This window comes from Bombina bombina, chromosome 1, assembly GCF_027579735.1.
Source record: "Bombina bombina isolate aBomBom1 chromosome 1, aBomBom1.pri, whole genome shotgun sequence".
NCBI lineage: Eukaryota > Metazoa > Chordata > Amphibia > Anura > Bombinatoridae > Bombina > Bombina bombina.
The window spans coordinates 187,480,707-187,504,361 of record NC_069499.1 but is presented as its reverse complement, the minus strand read 5'-3'; the positions used below and the strand labels follow the sequence as shown (position 1 = coordinate 187,504,361).

The following is a 23,655-nucleotide window of genomic DNA, read 5'->3' as shown; positions in this document are numbered from 1 at the left end:
GGTAATTTCGCCCCTGTACGCCTGAGCTATAATAAATCTAGCCCTAAGTTCAGTTTCAATCGCCCGATGTTCAGAGGCAGAGGGGAGGGGGGGGAGAGAGGGGAGGGGGAGAGTCTAGAAGCCGTTTTTTTTAACTTCCTGTTATTCAGTTCTCTGCAATATTTGAGGAGAATTTTCTCTCTGTGTGTTCCAGGAATTTCCTTTTTTTTCATAATCATATTATTTTAATTATCAAACAGCACCACACTTTTTATGCTATATAAAAAGTTTGGTGCTGTTTGATAATTAAAATATGATTATGAAAACAAAAGTAAATTCCTGGAACACACAGAGAGAAAATTCTCCTCAGATATTGCAGAGAACTGAATAACAGGAAGTTAAAAAAAAAGGCTTCTAGACTCTCCCCCTCCCCTCTGCCTCTGAACATCGGGCGATTGAAAGTTGAAACTGAACTTAGTGAACAGTGAAACACACAGACTGTGGGTATGTTCAGTACATAAAACGTTTAAAATATGCTTGATAAAAGAAAATGCAATTACTGTATATCAAATATAAAATAGATCTTTGTCCTCATACGCTGTAATGCAGGCTTTGCATTACAGTGAAATAGCATTGACAATTTGACTGCCCTCTATAACATCAGTGAGAGAAGCTGCCGTGCACAAATGTCATGTGACTGCAGTGCCTGAAATGAACGTGCGTTACAAGATGGCACCCTGCATAGGAAAACACAAGCTGAGGATAAGCATAGAAAATATGAGGAGTCTTCATGAAGAGTTTTACAGTAAAATGAACATACAGCATTCAGAAAAGTGTATTAGTTTATTTTGATTCCTCAGAAAAAGTTTAGAAAATTTTCAGCAGGTGTTTAGTATCCCTTTAAATGTACTTCTATTTTCAAATGTGCTTCATTCTCTTGGTATCACTCGTTGATAAAGAATACGCACATATCCTACACAGGTGGGAGTTAGCTGCCGATTGGTGCCGGCACACATTTATCTCTTGTGATTGGCTAACTAGATGTGTTCTGCTAGCTGCCAGTAGTGCAGTGCTCTTCCTTCAGCAAAGGATAACAAGAGAATGAAGCAAATTAGATAATAGAAGTAAATTGGAAAGTTGTTTAAAATTGTATGCTCTATTCAAATCATGAAATAAAATTTTGGGGTTGCCTGCCCTTTAAAAATCTATTAAAATAAAATATAAAAGTGGGAATTGAGACAGTCCAGAACACCTACAACGAATAAAATCATGTAAAGATAATGTATCAATGTTAATATCCAGCAGATTAATATGAGATCTATGAAACAATGAGCTGTATACCATTCAAGACTACAATAAAACTAGAACTGAAAAACAGAGGGTAACAAATGTTAATACAGTATGAGGTGAAATGTTAATTCACAAATACAAGACTTTGACAGAAGAAATACAAACTGCTTCAGATTTATTTTTTCTTTACAACTTCCAGAGTTTTGAACCCTACCTGTAATATTTAGGGTCATCTCTATCGTCGTCATAATCTTCCAAAAATTCTTTTAGCCTTTTTGCCTCTTTAGCCTGAAAGCAATAAAAAGATTTTACATCTATGGAAATTAATAAGCCCTGTGAAAAAGGAATACTGGTCAGGAAAGAAACATACTATATCTCTTCGTTTCTCATCTTCTCGCTCTGCCTCTTTTTCATATTCTCTGGCTTTTTTGCGCTCCCTTATCTCCCAGTTTTTAAGACGCTAAAAAGAGAATACAGATTAGAAACATTGCTTGTCTGAGGTATTTTTTTCTCTGCTATTGAAATAGCAAAAGAAATCTTTATGAGATGTGCAAAAAAAATTTTTTAATTCAAACAAAAGACTTTTATAACCATTTATCACCCTTTGTGCTAAAAGACTTACTATTTAAAGGGATACTAAACAATTTTCTTCTTTCATGATTCAGGTAGAGAATGCAATTTTAAGCAACTTTCTAATTTACTCCTATTATCAATTTTATTTCTTCTCTTGGTATCTTTATTTGAAAAGCAGGAATGTAGGCTTAAGAGCCGGCCCATTTTTGGTTGAGAACCTGAGTTGCACTTGCTTTTTGGCTTGCTAAATGTAGCAACCAATCACAAGCGCTAGCCAGGGTGCTGAAGGCAAAAAATGGGCCAGCTCCTTAGCTTATATTTCTACTTTTTCAACTAAAGATACCAAGAGAACGAAGAAAAATTAATAGGAGTAAATTAGAAAGTTGCTTAAAAATAAAATTTATGCTTACCTGATAATTTTCTCTCTTTCCACACATGGAGAGTCCACGACGTCATTCCATTTACTAGTGGGATATTCACTCCTAGCCAGCAGGAGGAGGCAAAGAACACCCCAGCAAAGCTGTTAAGTGTCACTAGCCTTACCCATAACCCCCAGTCATTCATCCGAAGGGAAATGGAAAAACAAGATAACACAGAGGTGAAGAGGTGCCTGAGGTTTAGTAAAAAATTACTGTCTAATCTTAAGGGTCTTTCCATGTCCGGAAAGAAAGAAATTGATCAGGTAAGCATAAATTTTATTTCCTAAGATGGTCCCTAAGAAACACACCCTTGTAGCTGGAACAAGGGAACTCCTCTTCTCCAGATTCAGATTCCATCCGTGGGAACGTAGAAAAAGACAACAAGATCTCTGTATGAGAGTTTGCTTGTTGAAAAGATGGCGTCCAGGTAAGGCGCCACCGGAATTCCCTGAGACCTGACAACTGCCAAGACAGCCTCCAGAACCTTTGAGAAAATTCTGGGAGCTGTGGCATGTCTAGAAAAGCAAATCTCAGGAACTAGTGATGATCCCTATGGATGGGAACATGAAGATACGTGTCCTTCAGGTCTATGGTCGTCATGAACGGACCCTCTTGGACCAAAGGAAGAATGGTTTCCATTTTGATAGAATGGTACCCTGAGAAACTTATTGACACTCTTTAGGTCTAAAAATGGGTCGAAAAGTTCTCTCTTTTTTGAGAACCACAAACAGATTTGAATAGAATCCTAAACCCTGTTCCCTCACTGGAACTGGAACAATCACTCCCAGGGAGGAAAGGTTCTGAACGCAACTTAAGAATGCCTCTTTTTACCTGATCTGCAGATAATCTTGAGAGGAGAAATCTGCCCCTGGGAGGACAAGATTTGAATTCTATTTTGTAACCCTGAGATACTATGTCCACAGCCCAAGGACCTGGGACATCTCGTATCCACGCTTGACGAAACAAGGAAAGTTTTTGCCCCCTTTGATCCAATCCCGGACTGAGGGCAGACCCTTCATGCTGACTTAGTCTCAGATGAGGGCTTTTTTGATTGCTTGCCCTTATTCCAAGTCTGATTGGGTCTCCAAGAGGACTTGGACTGCACCTGCTTGGAGGAGGGAGAGTAAGACTTGACCTTTGAAGTTACAAAAGGAACGAAAATTAGAACTCTGGCGGTCCCTTAGGTCTATTCTTCTTGCCTTGTGGTAGAAAGGACCCCTTTCCACCCGTAATTTCAGAAATGATCTCCGCCAGACCAGGACCAAACAGGGTCTTACCCTTGTTAGGTAGCGACAGGAGCTTGGACTTGGAGGTAACATCAGCTGACCAAGATTTTAGCCACAGAGCCCTGTGGGCTAGAACAGTGAAGCCAGACATCTTAGCTCCCAGTATAATGACTTCTATGTTAGCATCATAGATAAAGGAATTGGCAAATTTGAATTAATTCAGACAAAGCATTTGCACCAATAAGATGTTGCACTTGCTACTGTGGCAATACAAACTGCAGGTTGCCATTGTAGACCATGATGCACATACATCTTCTTTAAATAAGCCTCCAGCTTTTTGTCCATAGTATCCTTAAAGGAACAGGTATCCGCAATAGGGATTGTGGTTCTCTTAGCCAGAGTAGAGATAGCCCCTTTTACCTTAGGCACTGTCCGCCATGCATCTCAAATAAAGTCAGCAACAGGAAACATCTTTTAAAAAAGAGGAAATGGAAAGAAAGGTATCCCTGGCTTATCCCACTCCTGTGCAATGATCTCCGACAAATGGTCAGGGACAGGAACACTTTCACAGAGGAAGGAATATCATAGTACTAATTTCTTAGGGTTGACAGCGACAGAAGCATCAGAATAGTCCAAAGTAGCCTATACTTCTTAACAGTAAACGGAGGTGTTCAAGCATAAATCTGAAGTTTACCTCGTCAGAATCAGTCAAAGGAATTATACTGTCCAAATCTGAGATTTCACCCTCAGAAGCCACCGAGGTATCCTCATCATCAGACTTATGAGAGAGATTCACGGCAGCAGAGGCGCCAGACACCTTACTATCAGAAAAATGTATATAGTTTTCCTCTTGCGCTTCCCCAACATGGGAAGAGCAGATAAAGCCGCTGATACCGCAGAAGATATCTGTGCAGCAAAATCTGTTGGCAAATAAACTCCTCCAGGAGGCTGAGAGCTGCAGGGCACTGTATGAGACGCCATTGAGGCTTAGGACGTTTGAGGAGAAAGCTGCGGCATAACATGAACAGCATTATCCTGGGAGACATTTTTCTCAGAGGGCAATAATTTATTTTTACACTCTAGAGTTCTAGCTAAACATGTAGCGCAGAATTGCATAGGCAAAACAATTTGGGCCTCTAGACATAATAAGCATCTATTAAAAGAAACAGATTATTGTTCCATGTCCATAGCTTGCAAAATAAAAATTCCCCAAAAATAAAGTAACTAAAATTTTGAGGAAAAAAAAAAAAAAAAAAGGACTACAGTCACTTAAAAATATTTATTCCTACAGAGCATTATACACGCTAATATAAAACTTGATTGTCCAATAGAAAAAGAAAAGAAAACAAAATCAGGACCTCAACATCTCAGACATTCTGAGGTGCCCTACCGTAACTTCCAGAGGATTAAGAATTAGTAAACCCAAAAAAATATTTTTAACTCATTCAAAACTTCTTAATTTAATAAAGTAACGTGCAATTGGTACCTTTAGGCAAGTTTCTTTCCATTTCTTGTAATTTCAATTGTAAAATTAAAACTCATTATGGGGCCTATTAAGATGTTCTACCTAGGTAGAAACATGATGGAGGCCCGCATGCGCATTAAAAGTATTGGATTGATAACACATGCGCAGACTTGGTCCGCGTTCTCGCAAGCAGGCACCAGCATCAAGAGACTCACAACTAATGAATCGTTGCAGGATGAGTATCATCACTTGGAGGGGCAGCTTCACAGAAACAATTTGGAGAAGGATATTTAGGATAGGAACGTGTATGTTACAGTTCTTCCCTGCCTGTGATTTAGTGCAATTTGCAGCGGCGAGTATGAATGCTCTGTTTATCTAAGCTGTCGGGCTCATCTCCCCCCTCTCTCTTGCTTTATTTGCTTTCATGTGGATTCGGAACCCTCACTAATCAATCAAGCACAGCAAGAGGGAGGGGGGAGATGAGCCCCAACAGCATAGATAAACAGAGCATTCATACACACCACTGTATTCAGCATCTGAAGCACAACTGCACTAAATCACAGGCAGGGAAGAACACAAAAAAAGAACAGAGCGCAACCGCAACTCAAGGTAAAAGTTTTATTGGTTCTCCAAGCACTAAAAACAGATTGCACTTACAAGATTTTTGTAATAAACAGGCCTTTTGGTTTAAACATTCACAGGACCGCAATCACGCTGTCAACTCTCCACGCTGAAATCCAGTATGGCGTCACCGTGTAATCCACAGGCACTGGTGTTAATGACAAGGTAGTAATAGTACTTGCAACTGCAATTGAAATAAATGTTATGCAACAGTGTCCCTTGCAGTATTGTGAAAAGTGAAAGACTGTTCAGCTTAGCGTCAAACGTCTTTACTGAAAGCAGGAACAGACTTATAGCGAAACATGCAGAGATGCTTCTGTTCCTTAATAAGAACTTGCCACTAACTTTTGAAAAATTATTTTAATTGCTAGATTGCCTGTTATACTGCTAGTTCTCATCTTGAACAATTGTGCTCAAAACATACTGTACTCTGAGGAACATCCTTAGCCAGGGCTGGACTTGGAATAAAAAGCAGCCCTGGAAAAATATGAAGACCAGCCCTATTTTCTGTTGAGTCAGTAGAATGCAAATGCCCAATTTTTCTCAAAGGGGATTACTGGGACACTCCTTTCCCAATGTTTTTTTCATAATTAAATTATATTACTTTGTATTAAATACAAATGTCAGATTGATGTTATATAGGCATCCTACAACCCAATTGCATCCAGTAATGACCCCTTTAAATTGTAGCTTTCCCGCCCCAACTGCTGCAGCTGATAATTGTTATTATTAATCTATTTTAGTGTAATATTTGTATTTATAAACATGTAAACTTTGTAACAACAATCAAATAAAACTTTAATTATTTCAAAATGTCTTTTGAGTTACAGTTGATAATTATAAAAAAGCTTTCTTAGATCATTAGTCTGTATAGTGCTTGGTAAAATGTCATATGACATTAAAAAAAAGTATCAGTAATTGGTATCTGTGAGTATTTGAAAAAAGTATCGGTACTTGTACTCGGTCTTAAAAAAGTGGTATCGGTGCAACCCGAATTGCAATATATACATTATTTTGCCTGCTTTCAGGAAAGGACCTGGGGAAGGGGAAGTCTTACATTTTTGTGGGTCTACACAATATTTTATAATGCAGTGTGTTTTGTGATTGAGTGTTTGTGTGAATTATTTTTTTTATATTTTACTTGTGAGGAAGGCACATACCTAATGTACCTCTTCAAATGTGTGGGCATTGCTCGTCGCCATATGCAAGGGAGAAGCCTACATGGGAGTTTAACAAAGGGAGTAAACATAAGTGATTAGCAATGGCTATAAAAATTCAACCTTTTTTTTGCTAATACCCTCATTTGTCTGGTATATTAATGTACAAAAAACACAAATTGAATAGATCTCTGTTGATTTTGCACCTTATTTTAACCCCTTAATGACCACAGCACTTTTCCATTTTCTGACCGTTTGGGACCAAGGCTATTTTTACATTTCTGCAGTGTTTGTGTTTAGCTGTAATTTTACTCTTACTCATTTACTGTACCCACACATATTATATACCGTTTTTCTCGCCATTAAATGGACTTTCTAAAGATACCATTATTTTCATCATATCTTATAATTTACTATAAAAAAAAAATATAAAATATGAGGGAAAAATGGAAAAAAAACCACACTTTTTCTAACTTTGACCCCCAAAATCTGTTACACATCTACAACCACCAAAAAACACCCATGCTAAATAGTTTCCAAATTTTGTCCTGAGTTTAGAAATACCCAATGTTTACATGTTCTTTGCAAGTTATAGGGCAATAAATACAAGTAGCACTTTGCTATTTCCAAACCACTTTTTTTCAAACTTAGCGCTAGTTACATTGGAACCCTGATATCTGTCAGGAATACCTGAATATCCCTTGACATGTATATATTTTTTTTTTAGAAGACATCCCTAAGTATTGATCTAGGCCCATTTTGGTATATTTCATGCCACCATTTCACCACCAAATGCGATCAAATAAAAAAAATTGTTCACTTTTTCACACATTTTGTTACAAACTTTAGGTTTCTCACTGAATTTATTTACTAACAGCTTGTGCAATTATGGCACAAATGGTTGTAAATGCTTCTCTGGGATCCCCTTTTTTCATAAATAGCAGACATATATGGATTTGGTGTTGCTTTTTGGTAATTAGAAGGCCGCTAAATGCCACTGCGCACCACACGTGTATTATGCCCAGCAATGAAGGGGTTAATTAGGGAGCATGTAGGGAGCTTGTAGGGTTAATTTTAGCTTTATTGTAGTGTAGTAGACAACCCTAAGTATTGATCTAGGCCCATTTTGGCATATTTCATGCCACCATTTCACTGCCAAATGCGATTAAATAATAATAAAAAAAAGTTAAATTTTTCACAATTTTAGGTTTCACTAAAATGATTTACAAACAGCTTGTGCAATTATGGCACAAATGGTTGTAAATGCTTCTCTGGGATCCCCTTTGTTGAGAAATAGCAGACATACATGGCTTTGGCGTTGCTTTTTGGTAATTAGAAGGCCGCTAAATGCCGCTGCGCATCACACATGTATTATGGCTAGCAGTGAAGGGGTTAATTAGGTAGCATGTAGGGAGCTTGCAGGGTTAATTTTAGCTTTAGTGTAGAGATCAGCCTCCCACCTGACACATTACACCCCCTGATCCCTCCCAAACAGCTCTCTTCCCTCCCTCACCCCACAATTGTCCCCGCCATGTTAAGTACTGGCAAAAAGCCTGCCAGTACTAAAAAAAAAAAAAAAAAAAAGATATCCTTGCTAAAAAAATTTTTTTTTAAAAAGGCATATTTACATATGCTGCTCTGGAGGATCCCCCCTTAGCCCCCAACCTCCCTGATACCCCCCAAACAGCTCTTTAACCATCCCCCTCTAACTTATTAGTAGCCATCTTTGGTACTGGCAGCCGTCTGCCAGTACCCATTATAGTACAACATTTGTTTTATTATTTTTTTAAATATTTTTCTGTAGTGTAGCTTGCCCCCCCAAAAGACCAACCCCCCACCCCCTCCCAGATCTCTTAACTCGATATACTTAGATACTTTTTGGCCCTCACTGCCACTTTTTTCACATCATTTTTCTGTAGTGTAGCGGTTCCCACCCGCTCGCGCCCCCGGCGTTCCCGCCCACGATCCCGCCCCCCTCCACATCATATGGCCCATCGATGGCCGCCCACCCGCCTCCCACCCACCAACGAAACCGGCCATCGATGTCCGGTGCAGAGAGGGCCACAGAGTGGCTCTCTCTGCATCGGATGGCCAAGGGGGGTTATTGCAGGATGCCTCGATGTTGAGGCATCACTGCAATAACCGGAAAGCAGCTGGAAGCGAGCAGGATCGCTTCCAGCTGCTTTCCAGACCGAGGACGTACGCCATACGTCCTCAGGCGTTAAGTGTATTTTTTTTGAGGACGTATGGCGTACGTCCTTGTTCGTTAAGGGGTTAAAAAAAGGGGGACAGAGGGGGTAAAAAAAAAAATCAAAGGCAAAAAAGTTTAACCCCTTCGCTACCGGGAATTTCAGCAGAAAAACTTGCCTAAAATACTGGAGAATGTTTAACATTTTGCCATCCATCACTCCATTTAAACAGAAATAGAGCCTTGGTTTTCTTTCATGTAATTGGCAAGAGTCCATGAGCTAGTGACGTATGGGATATACAGCAAAGTTTCCCAAACCACAAAATACCTATAAATACACCCCTCACCACACCCACAATTCAGTTTTACAAACTTTGCCTCCTATGGAGGTGGTGAAGTATGTTTGTGCTTCATTGTTATTTCTTCTATGATATGCGCTTCTAAGCATTCTGAAGCCCAATTCATCTCAGAGTACAGTGTTTGTCAGAGGGATGAGAAGAGAGCATCGTCTATTTGATTTTATGGTTTCCATCGCGGGAAATCTTTTCAAGGGTTCTCTGTTATTGGTCGTAGGGATTCATCTACCTCCCTTTTCAGATTGACGATATACTATTATGTACCATTACCCCTGCTGATAGTTTTCAGTACTGCTTTGGCTATCTGCTATATGTGGATGGGTGTCTTTCGGTAAGTATGTATCATTATTTAAGACACTCTCAGCTATGGTTTGGCGCTTTATGTATTAATATAAAGTTTTAAATATATGCATTTTACTTATATTTGCCATGAGTCAGGTCTATGTGTATTTCCCTTTGCAGTCTAGCACTTTCGTTATGGGAATCATGTTTTAGGAAAGTTTGTCTTACCTGTGGTATAGTCCTTTTTTTCCCAATTAGACTTGCGGGCAAATTAGGCTCGCAAGTGCGCAAAATGCTGTTATTTATTGCGTCATTCTTGGCGTGAGAATTTCTTTTGGCGCGAATGTGCATCTGTAATGATGCAAGTTCTTCATTTCCTGCGTGTAAGTTGACGCAAGGTTGTTTGGCGCGAAATTGTGTCTGTTATGACGCGAGTTGTGTCATTTCCGGATGTTTGTTGGCGCCAAAAAAATTCTCAACTTTTGCGCTGTGCGTCATTCTTGAAATTGCTATATGTGGAAATAAGATATTTCTGTTGAACTGTTTTTTCTTTTTTACATTATGTCTCAATCTGATCCTGTCTCAGAAGCTGCTGTAGGAACCATGCTGCCTGAACACAGTTCTACCAAAGCTAAGTGTATCTGTTGTAAGCTAGTGGAGATTCCATCTCCAGCTGTAGTATGTAACAGTTGTCATGATAAGCTTTTGCATGCAGAAAAAGGTTTCTATTAGTGCTAGTACAGTATCTGTTGTTCCTTCAACATCTAAAGTACACAATATCCCTGTTGATATGAAAAATTATATTGCTGGTGCGATATACAAGGCTATGGCTGCTATACTGCCTTCAAATAAATGTAAAAGATCTTTTAAAACTTCTCATAATACTAATGAAATTTGTAATGACCGGCAATATACTGATATATCCTCCACTGATGAGAATCTCTCTAACTCAGAAGATCCTACTTCAGACATTGACACTGATAAATCTACTTATCTTTTTAAGATTGAGTATATTCGTTCTTTGTTAAAAGAAGTGTTGATAACTTTAGATATTGAGGAGTCTGGTCCTCTTGATATTAAATCCAGTAAACGTTAAAATTCTGTCTATAAACCTACTGTGACTACTCCTGAGGTTTTTCCTGTTCCTGATGCTATTTCTGATGTGATTGCCAAGGAATGGTCTAAGCCTGGTACTTTTTTTGTTGCTTCTTCAAGGTTTAAAAAGATGTATCCTTTGCCAGTGGCTAAATCAGAGTTTTGGGGAAAAGTCCCTAAAGTTGATAGAGCTATTTCTACTCTTGCTAAACGTACTTCTATTCCTATGGAAGATAGTACTTCTTTTAAGGATCCTTTACATAGGAAGATTGAATCTTATCGAAGGAAAGCTTATTTGCATTTTGGCTATATTCTCAGACCTGCCATTTCTATGGCTGATGTTGCAACTGCATCAACTTTTTGGTTGGATAGCTTAGCACAACGGGAAAAAAAGAGACTCTGATTTGCATAGAATTGTTAGTTTGCTTCAACATGCTAATCATTTTATCTGTGATGCTATTTTTGATATCATCAAAAACAGAATTTATGTTTACCTGATAAATTACTTTCTCCAATGGTGTGTCCGGTCCACGGCGTCATCCTTACTTGTGGGATATTCTCTTCCCCAACAGGAAATGGCAAAGAGCCCAGCAAAGCTGGTCACATGATCCCTCCTAGGCTCCGCCTTCCCCAGTCATTCGACCGACGTAAAGGAGGAATATTTGCATAGGAGAAATCATATCATACCGTGGTGACTGTAGTTAAAGAAAATAAATTATCAGACCTGATTAAAAAAACCAGGGCGGGCCGTGGACCGGACACACCGTTGGAGAAAGTAATTTATCAGGTAAACATAAATTCTGTTTTCTCCAACATAGGTGTGTCCGGTCCACGGCGTCATCCTTACTTGTGGGAACCAATACCAAAGCTTTAGGACACGGATGAAGGGAGGGAGCAAATCAGGTCACCTAGATGGAAGGCACCACGGCTTGCAAAACCTTTCTCCCAAAAATAGCCTCAGAAGAAGCAAAAGTATCAAATTTGTAAAATTTAGTAAAAGTGTGCAGTGAAGACCAAGTCGCTGCCTTACATATCTGATCAACAGAAGCCTCGTTCTTGAAGGCCCATGTGGAAGCCACAGCCCTAGTGGAATGAGCTGTGATTCTTTCAGGAGGCTGCCGTCCGGCAGTCTCGTAAGCCAATCTGATGATGCTTTTAAGCCAAAAAGAGAGAGAGGTAGAAGTTGCTTTTTGACCTCTCCTTTTACCAGAATAAACAACAAACAAGGAAGATGTTTGTCTAAAATCCTTTGTAGCATCTAAATAGAATTTTAGAGCACGAACTACATCCAAATTGTGCAACAAACGTTCCTTCTTTGAAACTGGATTCGGACACAAAGAAGGCACGACTATCTCCTGGTTAATGTTTTTGTTAGAAACAACTTTCGGAAGAAAACCAGGTTTAGTACGCAAAACCACCTTATCTGCATGGAACACCAGATAAGGGGGAGAACACTGCAGAGCAGATAATTCTGAAACTCTTCTAGCAGAAGAAATTGCAACCAAAAACAAAACTTTCCAAGATAATAACTTAATATCAACGGAATGTAAGGGTTCAAACGGAACCCCCTGAAGAACTGAAAGAACTAAAATGAGACTCCAAGGAGGAGTCAAAGGTTTGTAAACAGGCTTGATTCTAACCAGAGCCTGAACAAAGGCTTGAACATCTGGCACAGCTGCCAGCTTTTTGTGAAGTAACACAGACAAGGCAGAAATCTGTCCCTTCAAAGAACTTGCAGATAATCCTTTCTCCAAACCTTCTTGAAGAAAGGATAGAATCTTAGGAATTTTTATCTTGTCCCAAGGGAATCCTTTAGATTCACACCAACAGATATATTTTTTCCATATTTTGTGGTAGATTTTTCTAGTTACAGGCTTTCTGGCCTGAACAAGAGTATCAATGACAGAATCTGAGAACCCTCGCTTTGATAAGATCAAGCGTTCAATCTCCAAGCAGTCAGTTGGAGTGAGACCAGATTCGGATGTTCGAACGGACCTTGAACAAGAAGGTCTCGTCTCAAAGGTAGCTTCCATGGTGGAGCCGATGACATATTCACCAGGTCTGCATACCAAGTCCTGCGTGGCCACGCAGGAGCTATCAAGATCACCGATGCCCTCTCCTGATTGATCCTGGCTACCAGCCTGGGGATGAGAGGAAACGGCGGGAATACATAAGCTAGTTTGAAGGTCCAAGGTGCTACTAGTGCATCTACTAGAGTCGCCTTGGGATCCCTGGATCTGGACCCGTAGCAAGGAACCTTGAAGTTCTGACGAGGGCCATCAGATCCATGTCTGGAATGCCCCACAATTGAGTAATTTGGGCAAAGATTTCCGGATGGAGTTCCCACTCCCCCGGATGAAATGTCTGACGACTCAGAAAATCCGCTTCCAAATTTTCCACTCCTGGGATGTGGATTGCAGACAAGTGGCAGGAGTGAGTCTCCGCCCATTGAATGATTTTGGTCACTTCTTCCATCGCCAGGGAACTCCTTGTTCCCCCCGATGGTTGATGTACGCAACAGTCGTCATGTTGTCTGATTGAAACCGTATGAATTTGGCCTTTGCTAGCTGAGGCCAAGCCTTGAGAGCATTGAATATCGCTCTCAGTTCCAGAATATTTATCGGGAGAAGAGATTCTTCCCGAGACCAAAGACCCTGAGCTTTCAGGGGTCCCCAGACCGCGCCCCAGCCCACCAGACTGGCGTCGGTCGTGACAATGACCCACTCTGGTCTGCGGAAGCTCATCCCCTGTGACAGGTTGTCCAGGGACAGCCACCAACGGAGTGAATCTCTGGTCCTCTGATCTACATGTATCATCGGAGACAAGTCTGTATAATCCCCATTCCACTGACTGAGCATGCACAGTTGTAATGGTCTTAGATGAATTCGCGCAAAAGGAACTATGTGCATTGCCGCTACCATCAAACCTATTACTTCCATGCACTGCGCTATGGAAGGAAGAGGAACAGAATGAAGTATTTGACAAGAGTTTAGAAGTTTTGATTTTCTGGCCTCTGTCAGAAAAATCCTCATTTCTAAGGAGTCTATTATTGTTCCCAAGAAGGGAACCCTTGTTGACGGAGATAGCGAACTTTTTTCTACGTTCACTTTCCACCCGTGAGATCTGAGAAAGGCCAGGACAATGTCCGTGTGAGCCTTTGCTTGTGGAAGGGACGACGCTTGAATCAGTATGTCGTCCAAGTAAGGTACTACTGCAATGCCCCTTGGTCTTAGCACCGCTAGAAGGGACCCTAGTACCTTTGTGAAAATTCTTGGAGCAGTGGCTAATCCGAACGGAAGTGCCACAATTTGGTAATGCTTGTCCAGAAATGCGAACCTTAGGAACCGATGATGTTCCTTGTGGATAGGAATATGTAGATACGCATCCTTTAAATCCACCGTGGTCATGAATTGACCTTCCTGGATGGAAGGAAGAATTGTTCGAATGGTTTCCATTTTGAACGATGGAACCTTGAGAAACTTGTTTAGGATCTTGAGATCTAAGATTGGTCTGAATGTTCCCTCTTTTTTGGGAACTACGAACAGATTGGAGTAGAACCCCATCCCTTGTTCTCCTAATGGAACAGGATGAATCACTCCCATTTTTAACAGGTCTTCTACACAATGTAAGAATGCCTGTTTTTTTATGTGGTCTGAAGACAATTGAGACCTGTGGAACCTCCCCCTTGGGGGAAGCCCCTTGAATTCCAGAAGATAACCTTGGGAGACTATTTCTAGCGCCCAAGGATCCAGAACATCTCTTGCCCAAGCCTGAGCGAAGAGAGAGAGTCTGCCCCCCACCAGATCCGGTCCCGGATCGGGGGCCAACATCTCATGCTGTCTTGGTAGCAGTGGCAGGTTTCTTGGCCTGCTTACCTTTGTTCCAGCCTTGCATTGGCCTCCAGGCTGGCTTGGCTTGAGAAGTATTACACTCTTGCTTAGAGGACGTAGTACTTGGGGCTGGTCCGTTTCTGCGAAAGGGACGAAAATTAGGTTTATTTTTGGCCTTGAAAGACCTATCCTGAGGAAGGGCGTGGCCCTTGCCCCCAGTGATATCAGAAATAATCTCTTTCAAGTCAGGGCCAAACAGCGTTTTCCCCTTGAAAGGAATGTTAAGCAATTTGTTCTTGGAAGACGCATCCGCTGACCAAGATTTTAGCCAAAGCGCTCTGCGCGCCACAATAGCAAACCCAGAATTTTTCGCCGCTAATCTAGCCAATTGCAAAGTGGCGTCTAGGGTGAAAGAGTTAGCCAATTTGAGAGCATGAATTCTGTCCAAAATCTCCTCATAAGAAGAATCTTTATTGAGCGCCTTTTCTAGTTCATCGAACCAGAAACACGCTGCTGTAGTGACAGGAACAATGCATGAAATTGGTTGTAGAAGGTAACCTTGCTGAACAAACATCTTTTAAAGCAAACCCTCTAATTTTTTATCCATAGGATCTTTGAAAGCACAACTATCTTCTATGGGTATAGTGGTGCGTTTGTTTAGAGTAGAAACCGCCCCCTCGACCTTGGGGACTGTCTGCCATAAGTCCTTTCTGGGGTCGACCATAGGAAACAATTTCTTAAATATGGGGGGAGGGACGAAAGGTATGCCGGGCCTTTCCCATTCTTTGTTTACAATGTCCGCCACCCGCTTGGGTATAGGAAAAGCTTCGGGGGGCCCCAGGACCTCTAGGAACTTGTCCATTTTACATAATTTCTCTGGAATGACCAAATTCTCACAATCATCCAGAGTAGATAACACCTCCTTAAGCAGGGCGCGGAGATGTTCCAATTTAAATTTGAATGTAATCACATCAGGTTCAGCTTGTTGAGAAATTTTCCCTGAATCTGAAATTTCTCCCTCAGACAAAACCTCCCTGGCCCCCTCAGACTGGTGTAGGGGCACTTCAGAACCAATATCATCAGCGTCCTCATGCTCTTCAGTATTGTCTAAAACAGAGCAGTCGCGCTTTCGCTGATAAGTGGGCATTTTGGCTAAAATGTTTTTGATAGAATTATCCATTACAGCCGTTAATTGTTGCATAGTAAGGAGTATTGGCGCACTAGATGTACTAGGGGCCTCCTGTGTGGGCAAGACTGGTGTAGACGAAGGAGGGGATGATGCAGTACCATGCTTACTCCCCTCACTTGAGGAATCATCTTGGGCATCATTTTCTCTAAATTTTGTGTCACATAAATCACATTTATTTAAATGAGAAGGAACCTTGGCTTCCCCACATACAGAACACAGTCTATCTGGTAGTTCAGACATGTTAAACAGGCATAAACTTGATAACAAAGTACAAAAAACGTTTTAAAATGAAACCGTTACTGTCACTTTAAATTTTAAACTGAACACACTTTATTACTGCAAATGTGAAAAAGTATGAAGGAATTGCTCAAAATTCACCAAAATTTCACCACAGTGTCTTAAAGCCTTAAAAGTATTGCACACCAAATTTGAAAGCTTTAACTCTTAAAATAACGGAACCGGAGCCGTTTTTATATTTAACCCCTTTACAGTCCCTGGTATCTGCTTTGCTGAGACCCAACCAAGCCCAAAGGGGAATACGATACCAAATGACGCCTTCGGAAAGTCTTTTCTATGTATCAGAGCTCCTCACACATGCATCTGCATGTCATGCTTCCCAAAAACAAGTGCGCAATAGAGGCGCGAAAATGAGGCTCTGCCTATGATTAGGGAAAGCCCCTAGAGAATAAGGTGTCCAATACAGTGCCTGCCGGTTATTTTACATAATTCCCAAGAATAAAATAATTCCTCAAAGCTATGAAGTATAAAATATGCTTATATCTCAATCGTTTTAGCCCAGAAAATGTCTACAGTCTTAAAAGCCCTTGTGAAGCCCTTTTTTTTCTTATGTAATAAAAATGGCTTACCGGATCCCATAGGGAAAATGACAGCTTCCAGCATTACATCGTCTTGTTAGAAATGTGTCATACCTCAAGCAGCAAAAGTCTGCTCACTGTTTCCCCCAAATGAAGTTAATTCCTCTCAACAGTCCTGTGTGGAAACAGCCATCGATTTTAGTAACGGTTGCTAAAATCATTTTCCTCTTACAAACAGAAATCTTCATCTCTTTTCTGTTTCAGAGTAAATAGTACATACCAGCACTATTTTAAAATAACAAACTCTTGTTTGAATAATAAAAACTACAGTTAAACACCAAAAAACTCTAAGCCATTCCTTTTGTCAGTATAGAGAACAGAAAACCACCCCTTCCCCTAAAGACTCTGGCTACAATTGGAAGCCATCCTCGAGTTGGAATAAATACAAACCTTATAAGAAACCAAAGCAAGCCCCCAAGACTGAGAGAAGGTGCGGCCCTCGATCCAGTTCTGCTGATGGGGGGGGGGGGCGCAGATTGAAATTATTTTAAGATATTTGGGCAGATTCCATTCAGAATCATTGGATTCAGAATCATTGGATTCAGAATATTGTGTCTCAGGGGTATTGAATAGGTTTCAGAATAAGACCTCCTGTGAGAAGATTTTTTTCTCTCACACGTTACAACAAATCCTGTGAAAACTCAGGCTTTTCTGAAGTTATTTTCAGATCTAGAGCTTTCAGGAGTAATTGTACCAGTTCCAATTCTGGAACAGGGTCTGGGTTTTTATTCAAATCTATTCATTGTCCCGAAGGAAAATTCTTCTGAAGTTTTTGAATCAATTTGTAAGGGTCCCAACTTTTAAGATGGTGACTAAGGACTATTCTGCCTTATGTTATTTTTCTGGGAGTCTTACGCTGGACTTTAACTTAGTATGGGTTACTTCAAGCATGTATTAGCATGGTGGGGGGTCAAGAGTGGCATCTGGAAATACAACATACCGTGCATCTTGGACACAAACGTGAGACCATATCATGAACCTGACAAAATCTGGGAAGTTAATCTCCGTAAGATGTAATTGTTATTAATGTTTAGTTAGTTTTATTCGCTAAGTGTTAATATTAGCGAGTGGTTATAGAGGTTCTAGGAAAAATTTTGTACTGTTTGAAGACTTCAGAGCATGGTACAAGTGTAGAAAAAAGAGTTGGACTGGATCTAAAGTTTTAATATCAAGCTGATTGTGAATGTAATTTAATCAATGCTATAAGATCAAGTTCAACTGTAATTAAAGGGACACTGAACCCAAATTTGTTTATTTGTAATTCTGAAAGAGCATGCAATTTTAATCCACTTTCTAATTTACTCCTATTATCAATTTATCTTCGTTCTCTTGCTATCTTTTTTCGTTATTTTGGTTAAAGTACTCTGGACAGCACTTTTTTATTGGTGGATGAATTTATCCACCAATCAGCAAGCACAACCCAGGTTGTTCAAGAAAAATGGGACGGCATCTAAACTTACATTCTTGCATTTCAAATAAAGATACCAAGAGAATGAAGAAAATTTGATCATAGGAGTAAATTTGAAATTTGATTGAAATTTCATGCTCAATAGGAATCATGGAATAACATTTTTGGGTACAGTGTCCCTTTAACTGAGTATTCAGTATGTATCATTTGTTGTACTCCTTTAAAGAAAAATTGCAATAAAGAAATAAAATATAAAAAAAACATAATTTATGTAAGAACTTACCTGATAAATTCATTTCTTTCATATTAGCAAGAGTCCATGAGCTAGTGACGTATGGGATATACATTCCTACCAGGAGGGGCAAAGTTTCCCAAACCTTAAAATGCCTATAAATACACCCCTCACCACACCCACAATTCAGTTTAACGAATAGCCAAGAAGTGGGGTGATAAGAAAAAAGTGCGAAAGCATATAAAATAAGGAATTGGAATAATTGTGCTTTATACAAAAAAATCATAACCACCACAAAAAAGGGCGGGCCTCATGGACTCTTGCTAATATGAAAGAAATGAATTTATCAGGTAAGTTCTTACATAAATTATGTTTTCTTTCATGTAATTGGCAAGAGTCCATGAGCTAGTGACGTATGGGATAATGACTACCCAAGATGTGGATCTTTCCACACAAGAGTCACTAGAGAGGGAGGGATAAAATAAAGACAGCCAATTCCTGCTGAAAATAATCCACACCCAAAATAAAGTTTAATGAAAAACATAAGCAGAAGATTCAAACTGAAACCACTGCCAGAAGTACTTTTCTACCAAAAACTGCTTCAGAAGAAGAAAACACATCAAAATGGTAGAATTAAGAAAAAGTATGCAAAGAGGACCAAGTTGCTGCTTTGCAAATCTGATCAATCGAAGCTTCATTCCTATATGCCCAGGAAGTAGAAACTGAACTAGTAGAATGAACTGTAATCCTTAGAGGCGGAGTTCTACCCGACTCGACATAAGCATGATGAAATAAAGATTTCAACCAAGATGCCAAAGAAATGGCAGAAGCTTTCTGGCCTTTTCTAGAACCGGAAAAGAGAACAAATAAACTAGAAGTCTTACGGAAAGACTTAGTAGCTTCAACATAATATTTCAAAGCTCTAACAATATCCAAAGAATGCAACGATTTCTCCCTAGAATTCTTAGGATTAGGACATAATGAAGGAACCACAAATTCTCTACTAATGTTGTTGGAATTCACAACTTTAGGTAAAAAATCAAAAGAAGTTCGCAACACCGCCTTATCCTGATGAAAAATCAGAAAAGGAGACTCACAAGAAAGAGCAGATAATTCAGAAACTCTTCTGGCAGAAGAGATTGCCAAAAGGAACAAAACTTTCCAAGAAAGTAATTTAATGTCCAATGAATGCATAGGTTCAAACGGAGGAACTTGAAGAGCCCCCAGAACCAAATTCAAACTCCAAAGAGGAGAAATTGACTGAATGACAGGTTTTATACGAACCAAAGCTTGTACAAAACAATGAATATCAGGAAGAATAGCAATCGTTCTATGAAAAAGAACAGAAAGAGCAGAGATTTGACCTTTCAAGGAACTTGCGGACAAACCCTTATCTAAACCATCCTGAAGAAACTGTAAAATTCTCGGTATTCTAAAAGAATGATGAGAAAGACACCAAGAAATATAAGTCTTCCAGACTCTATAATAAATCTCTCTAGATACAGATTTATGCGCCTGTAACATAGTATTAATCACAGAGTCAGAGAAACCTCTTTGACCCAGAATCAAGCGTTCAATCTCCATACCTTTAAATTAAGGATTTCAGATCCTGATGGAAAAAAGGACCTTGCGACAGAAGGTCTGGTCTTAACGGAAGAGTCCACGGTTGGTAAGAGGCCATCCGGACCAGATCCGCATACCAAAACCTGTGAGGCCATGCCGGAGCTACCAGCAGAACAAACGAGCATTCCTTCAGAATCTTGGAGATTACTCTTGGAAGAAAAACTAGAGGCGGAAAGATATAGGCAGGATGATACTTCCAAGGAAGTGAAAAATGCATCCACTGCCTCCGCCCGAGGATCCCGGGATCCGGACAGATACCAGGGAAGTTTCTTGTTTAGATGAGAAGCCATCAGATCTATTTCTGGGAGTTCCCACATTTGAACAATCTGAGGAAATACCTCTGGGTTTAGAGACCATTCGCCCAGGTGCAACGTTTGGCGACTGAGATAATCCGCTTCCCAATTGTCCATACCTGGGATATGAACCGCAGAGATTAGACAGGAGCTGGATTCCGCCCAAACCAAAATTCGAGATACTTCTTCCATAGCCAGAGGACTGTGAGTCCCTCCTTGATGATTGATGTATGCCACAGTTGTGACATTGTCTGTCTGAAAACAAATGAACAACTCTCTCTTCAGAAGAGGCCAAGACTGAAGAGCTCTGAAAATTGCACGGAGTTCCAAAATATTGATCGGAAATCTCACCTCCTGAGATTCCCAAACCCCTTGTGCCGTCAGATACCCCCACACAGCTCCCCAACCTGTAAGACTTGCATCTGTTGAGATTATAGTCCAGGTCGGAAGAACAAAGAAGCCCCCTGAACTAAACGATGGTGATCTGTCCACCATGTCAGAGAGTGTCGTAAAATCGGTTTAAAGATATTAATTGAGATATCTTTGAGTAATCCCTGCACCATTGGTTCAGCATACAGAGCTGAAGAGGTCGCATGTGAAAACGAGCAAAGGAGATCGCATCTGATGCGGCAGTCCTAAGACCTACATTTCCATGCATAAGGCTACCAAAGGGAATGATTGTGACTGAAGGTTTTGACAAGCTGATATCAATGTTAAACTTCTCTTGTCTGACAAGGACAGAGTCATAGACACTGAATCTATCTAGAAACCTAAAAAGGTTACCCTTGTCTGAGAAATCAATGAACTGATTGGTAAATTGATCCTCCAACCATGATCTTGAAGAAACAACACAAGTCGATTCGTATGAGATTCTTCGAAAATGAGAAGACTGAGCAAGTACCAAGATATCGTCCAAGTAAGGAAATACCAAAACCCTGTTCTCTGATTACAGAAAGAAGGGCACCGAGAACCTTTGAAAAAAATTCTTGGAACTGAGGCTAGGCCAAACGGTAGAGCCACAAAACTGGTAATGCTTGTCTAAAAAGAGAATCTCAGACACTAAAAGTGATCTGGATGAATCGGAATATGCAGATACACATCCTGTAAATCTATTGTAGACATATAATGCCCTTGCTAAACAAAAGGCAGGATAGTCCTACAGTAACCATCTTGAATGTTGGTATCCTAACATAACGATTCAATAATGATAGATCCGGAACTGGTCTGAAGGAATTGACCTTCTTTGGTACAATGAAGAGATAAAATAAAACCCCAGCCCCTGTTCCAGAACTGGAACTGGCATAATTACTCCAGCCAACTCTAGATCTGAAACACATTTCAGAAATGCTGAGCCTTTGCTGTGTTAACTGGGACACGGGGAAAGAAAAAAAATCTCTTAGCAGGAGGCCTTAACTTGAAGCCAATTCTGTACCTTTCTGAAACAATGTTCTGAAACCAGAGATTGAGAACGGAATTGATCCAAATTTCTTTGAAGAAAACGTAATCTGCCCCATACCAGCTGAGCTGGAATAAGGGCCGCACCTTCATAGGTACTTAGGAGCTGGCTATAGGTTTCTATAAGGCTTGGATATATTCCAAACTGGAAATAGTTTCCAAACTGATACCGCTCCTGAGGATGAAGGATCAGGCTTTTGTTCCTTGTTGTGAGGAAAGGAACGAAAATGATTATTTACCCTGGAAAGAAAGGGAAAGCAAAGTTGACTTAGAAGACATATCAGCATTCCAAGTTTAATCCATAAAGCTTTTCTAGCTAAAATAGCTAGAGACATATACCTGACATCAACTCTAATGATATCAAAAGATGGTATCACCAATAAAATTATTAGCATGTTATAGAATAATAATAATGCTATAAAATTATGATCTGTTACTTGTTGCGCTAAAGCTTCTAACCAAAAAGTTGAAGCTGCAGCAACATCCGCTAAAAACATAGCAGGTCTAAGAAGATTACCTGAACATAAGTAAGCTTTCTTAGAAAGGATTCAATTTTCCTATCTAAAGGATCCTTAAATAAAGTACTATCTGCCGTAGGAATAGTAGTACATTAGCAGGAGTAGAGACAGCCCCATAACCTTAGGAATTTTTGTCCCAAAAAACTCTAATCTGTCAGATGGCACAGGATATAATTGCTTAAACGTCTAGAAGGAGTAAATAAATTACCCAAATTATTCCATTCCCTGGAAATTACTTCAGAAATAGCATCAGGGAGATTAAACACTTCTGGAATAACTACAGGAGATTTAAAAAACCTTATTTAAACGTTTACATTTAGTATCAAGAGGACCAGAATCCTCTATTTCTAATGCAAATAATACTTCTTTAAGTAAAGAACGAATAAATTCCATCTTGAACAAATACAAAGATTTATCAGCATCAACCTCTGAGACAGAAACCTCTGAACCAGAAGAACCATTATCAGTATCAGAATGATGATGTTCATTTAAAAATTCATCTGAAAAAAGAGAAGTTTTAAAAGACTTTTATGTATACTAGAAGGAGAAATAACAGACATAGCCTTCTTAATGGATTTAAAAAATAAAATCTCTTATATTATCAGGAACACTCTGAAAATTAGATGTTGACGGAACAGCAACAGGTAATGTAACAGTACTAAAGGAAATTTTATCTGCATTAATCAGTTTGACATGACATGCAATACAAACAACAGCTGGAGAAACAGATACCAAAAGTTTATAGCAGATACACTTAGCTTGGTAGCTCCAGCACTGGGCAGTGATTTTCCTGAAGTATCTTCTGACTCAGTTGCAACGTGGAACATCTTGCAATATGTAAAAGAAAAAAACAACATATAAAGCAAAATTGATCAAATTCCTTAAATGACAGTTTCAGGAATGGGAAAAAAATGACAGTGAACAAGCTTCTAGCAACCAGAAGCAATAAATAATGAGACTTAAATAATGTGGAGACAAAAATGACGCCCATATTTTTTAGCGCCAAAAAAGACGCCCACATTATTTGGCGCCTAAATGCTTTTGGCGCCAAAAATGACGCCACATCCGGAACGCCGACATTTTTGACGCAAAAAAACGTCAAAAAATGACGCAACTTCCGGCGACACGTATGACACCGGAAACAGAAAAAAAATTTTGCGCCAAAAAAGTCCGCGCCAAGAATGACGCAATAAAATGAAGCATTTTCTGCCCCCGCGAGCCTAACAGCCCACAGGGAAAAAGTCAAAAAAAAATTTTTTAAGGTAAGAAAAAATGATTGAAACAAATGCATTTATCCCAAATATGAAACTGACTGTCTGAAAAATAAGGAATGTTGAACATTCTGAGTCAAGGCAAATAAATGTTTGAATACATATATTTAGAACTTTATAAACAAAGTGCCCAACCATAGCTTAGAGTGTCACAGAAAATAAGATTTACTTACCCCAGGACACTCATCTACATGTTTGTAGAAAGCCAAACCAGTACTGAAACGAGAATCAGCAGAGGTAATGGTATATATAAGAGTATATCGTCGATCTGAAAAGGGAGGTAAGAGATGAATCTCTACGACCGATAACA

At 39.8% G+C, this 23,655-nt stretch overlaps 1 protein-coding gene across 5 annotated transcripts in view; it reads right to left on the bottom strand.

Annotated features, from left to right (window-relative positions):
* RBM25 (RNA binding motif protein 25) overlaps positions 1-23,655 on the bottom strand; it is a 183,911-nt gene that overhangs the window by 57,841 nt on the left and 102,415 nt on the right. For all 5 annotated transcript variants that reach the window (XM_053697780.1, XM_053697778.1, XM_053697776.1 and 2 more), the window contains 2 exons: positions 1,640-1,729; positions 1,484-1,557 (listed from right to left, as the gene is read on the bottom strand). In XM_053697780.1, the coding sequence (XP_053553755.1) occupies positions 1,484-1,557; positions 1,640-1,729 (164 nt within the window). The remainder of the gene's footprint in view (positions 1-1,483; positions 1,558-1,639; positions 1,730-23,655) is intronic.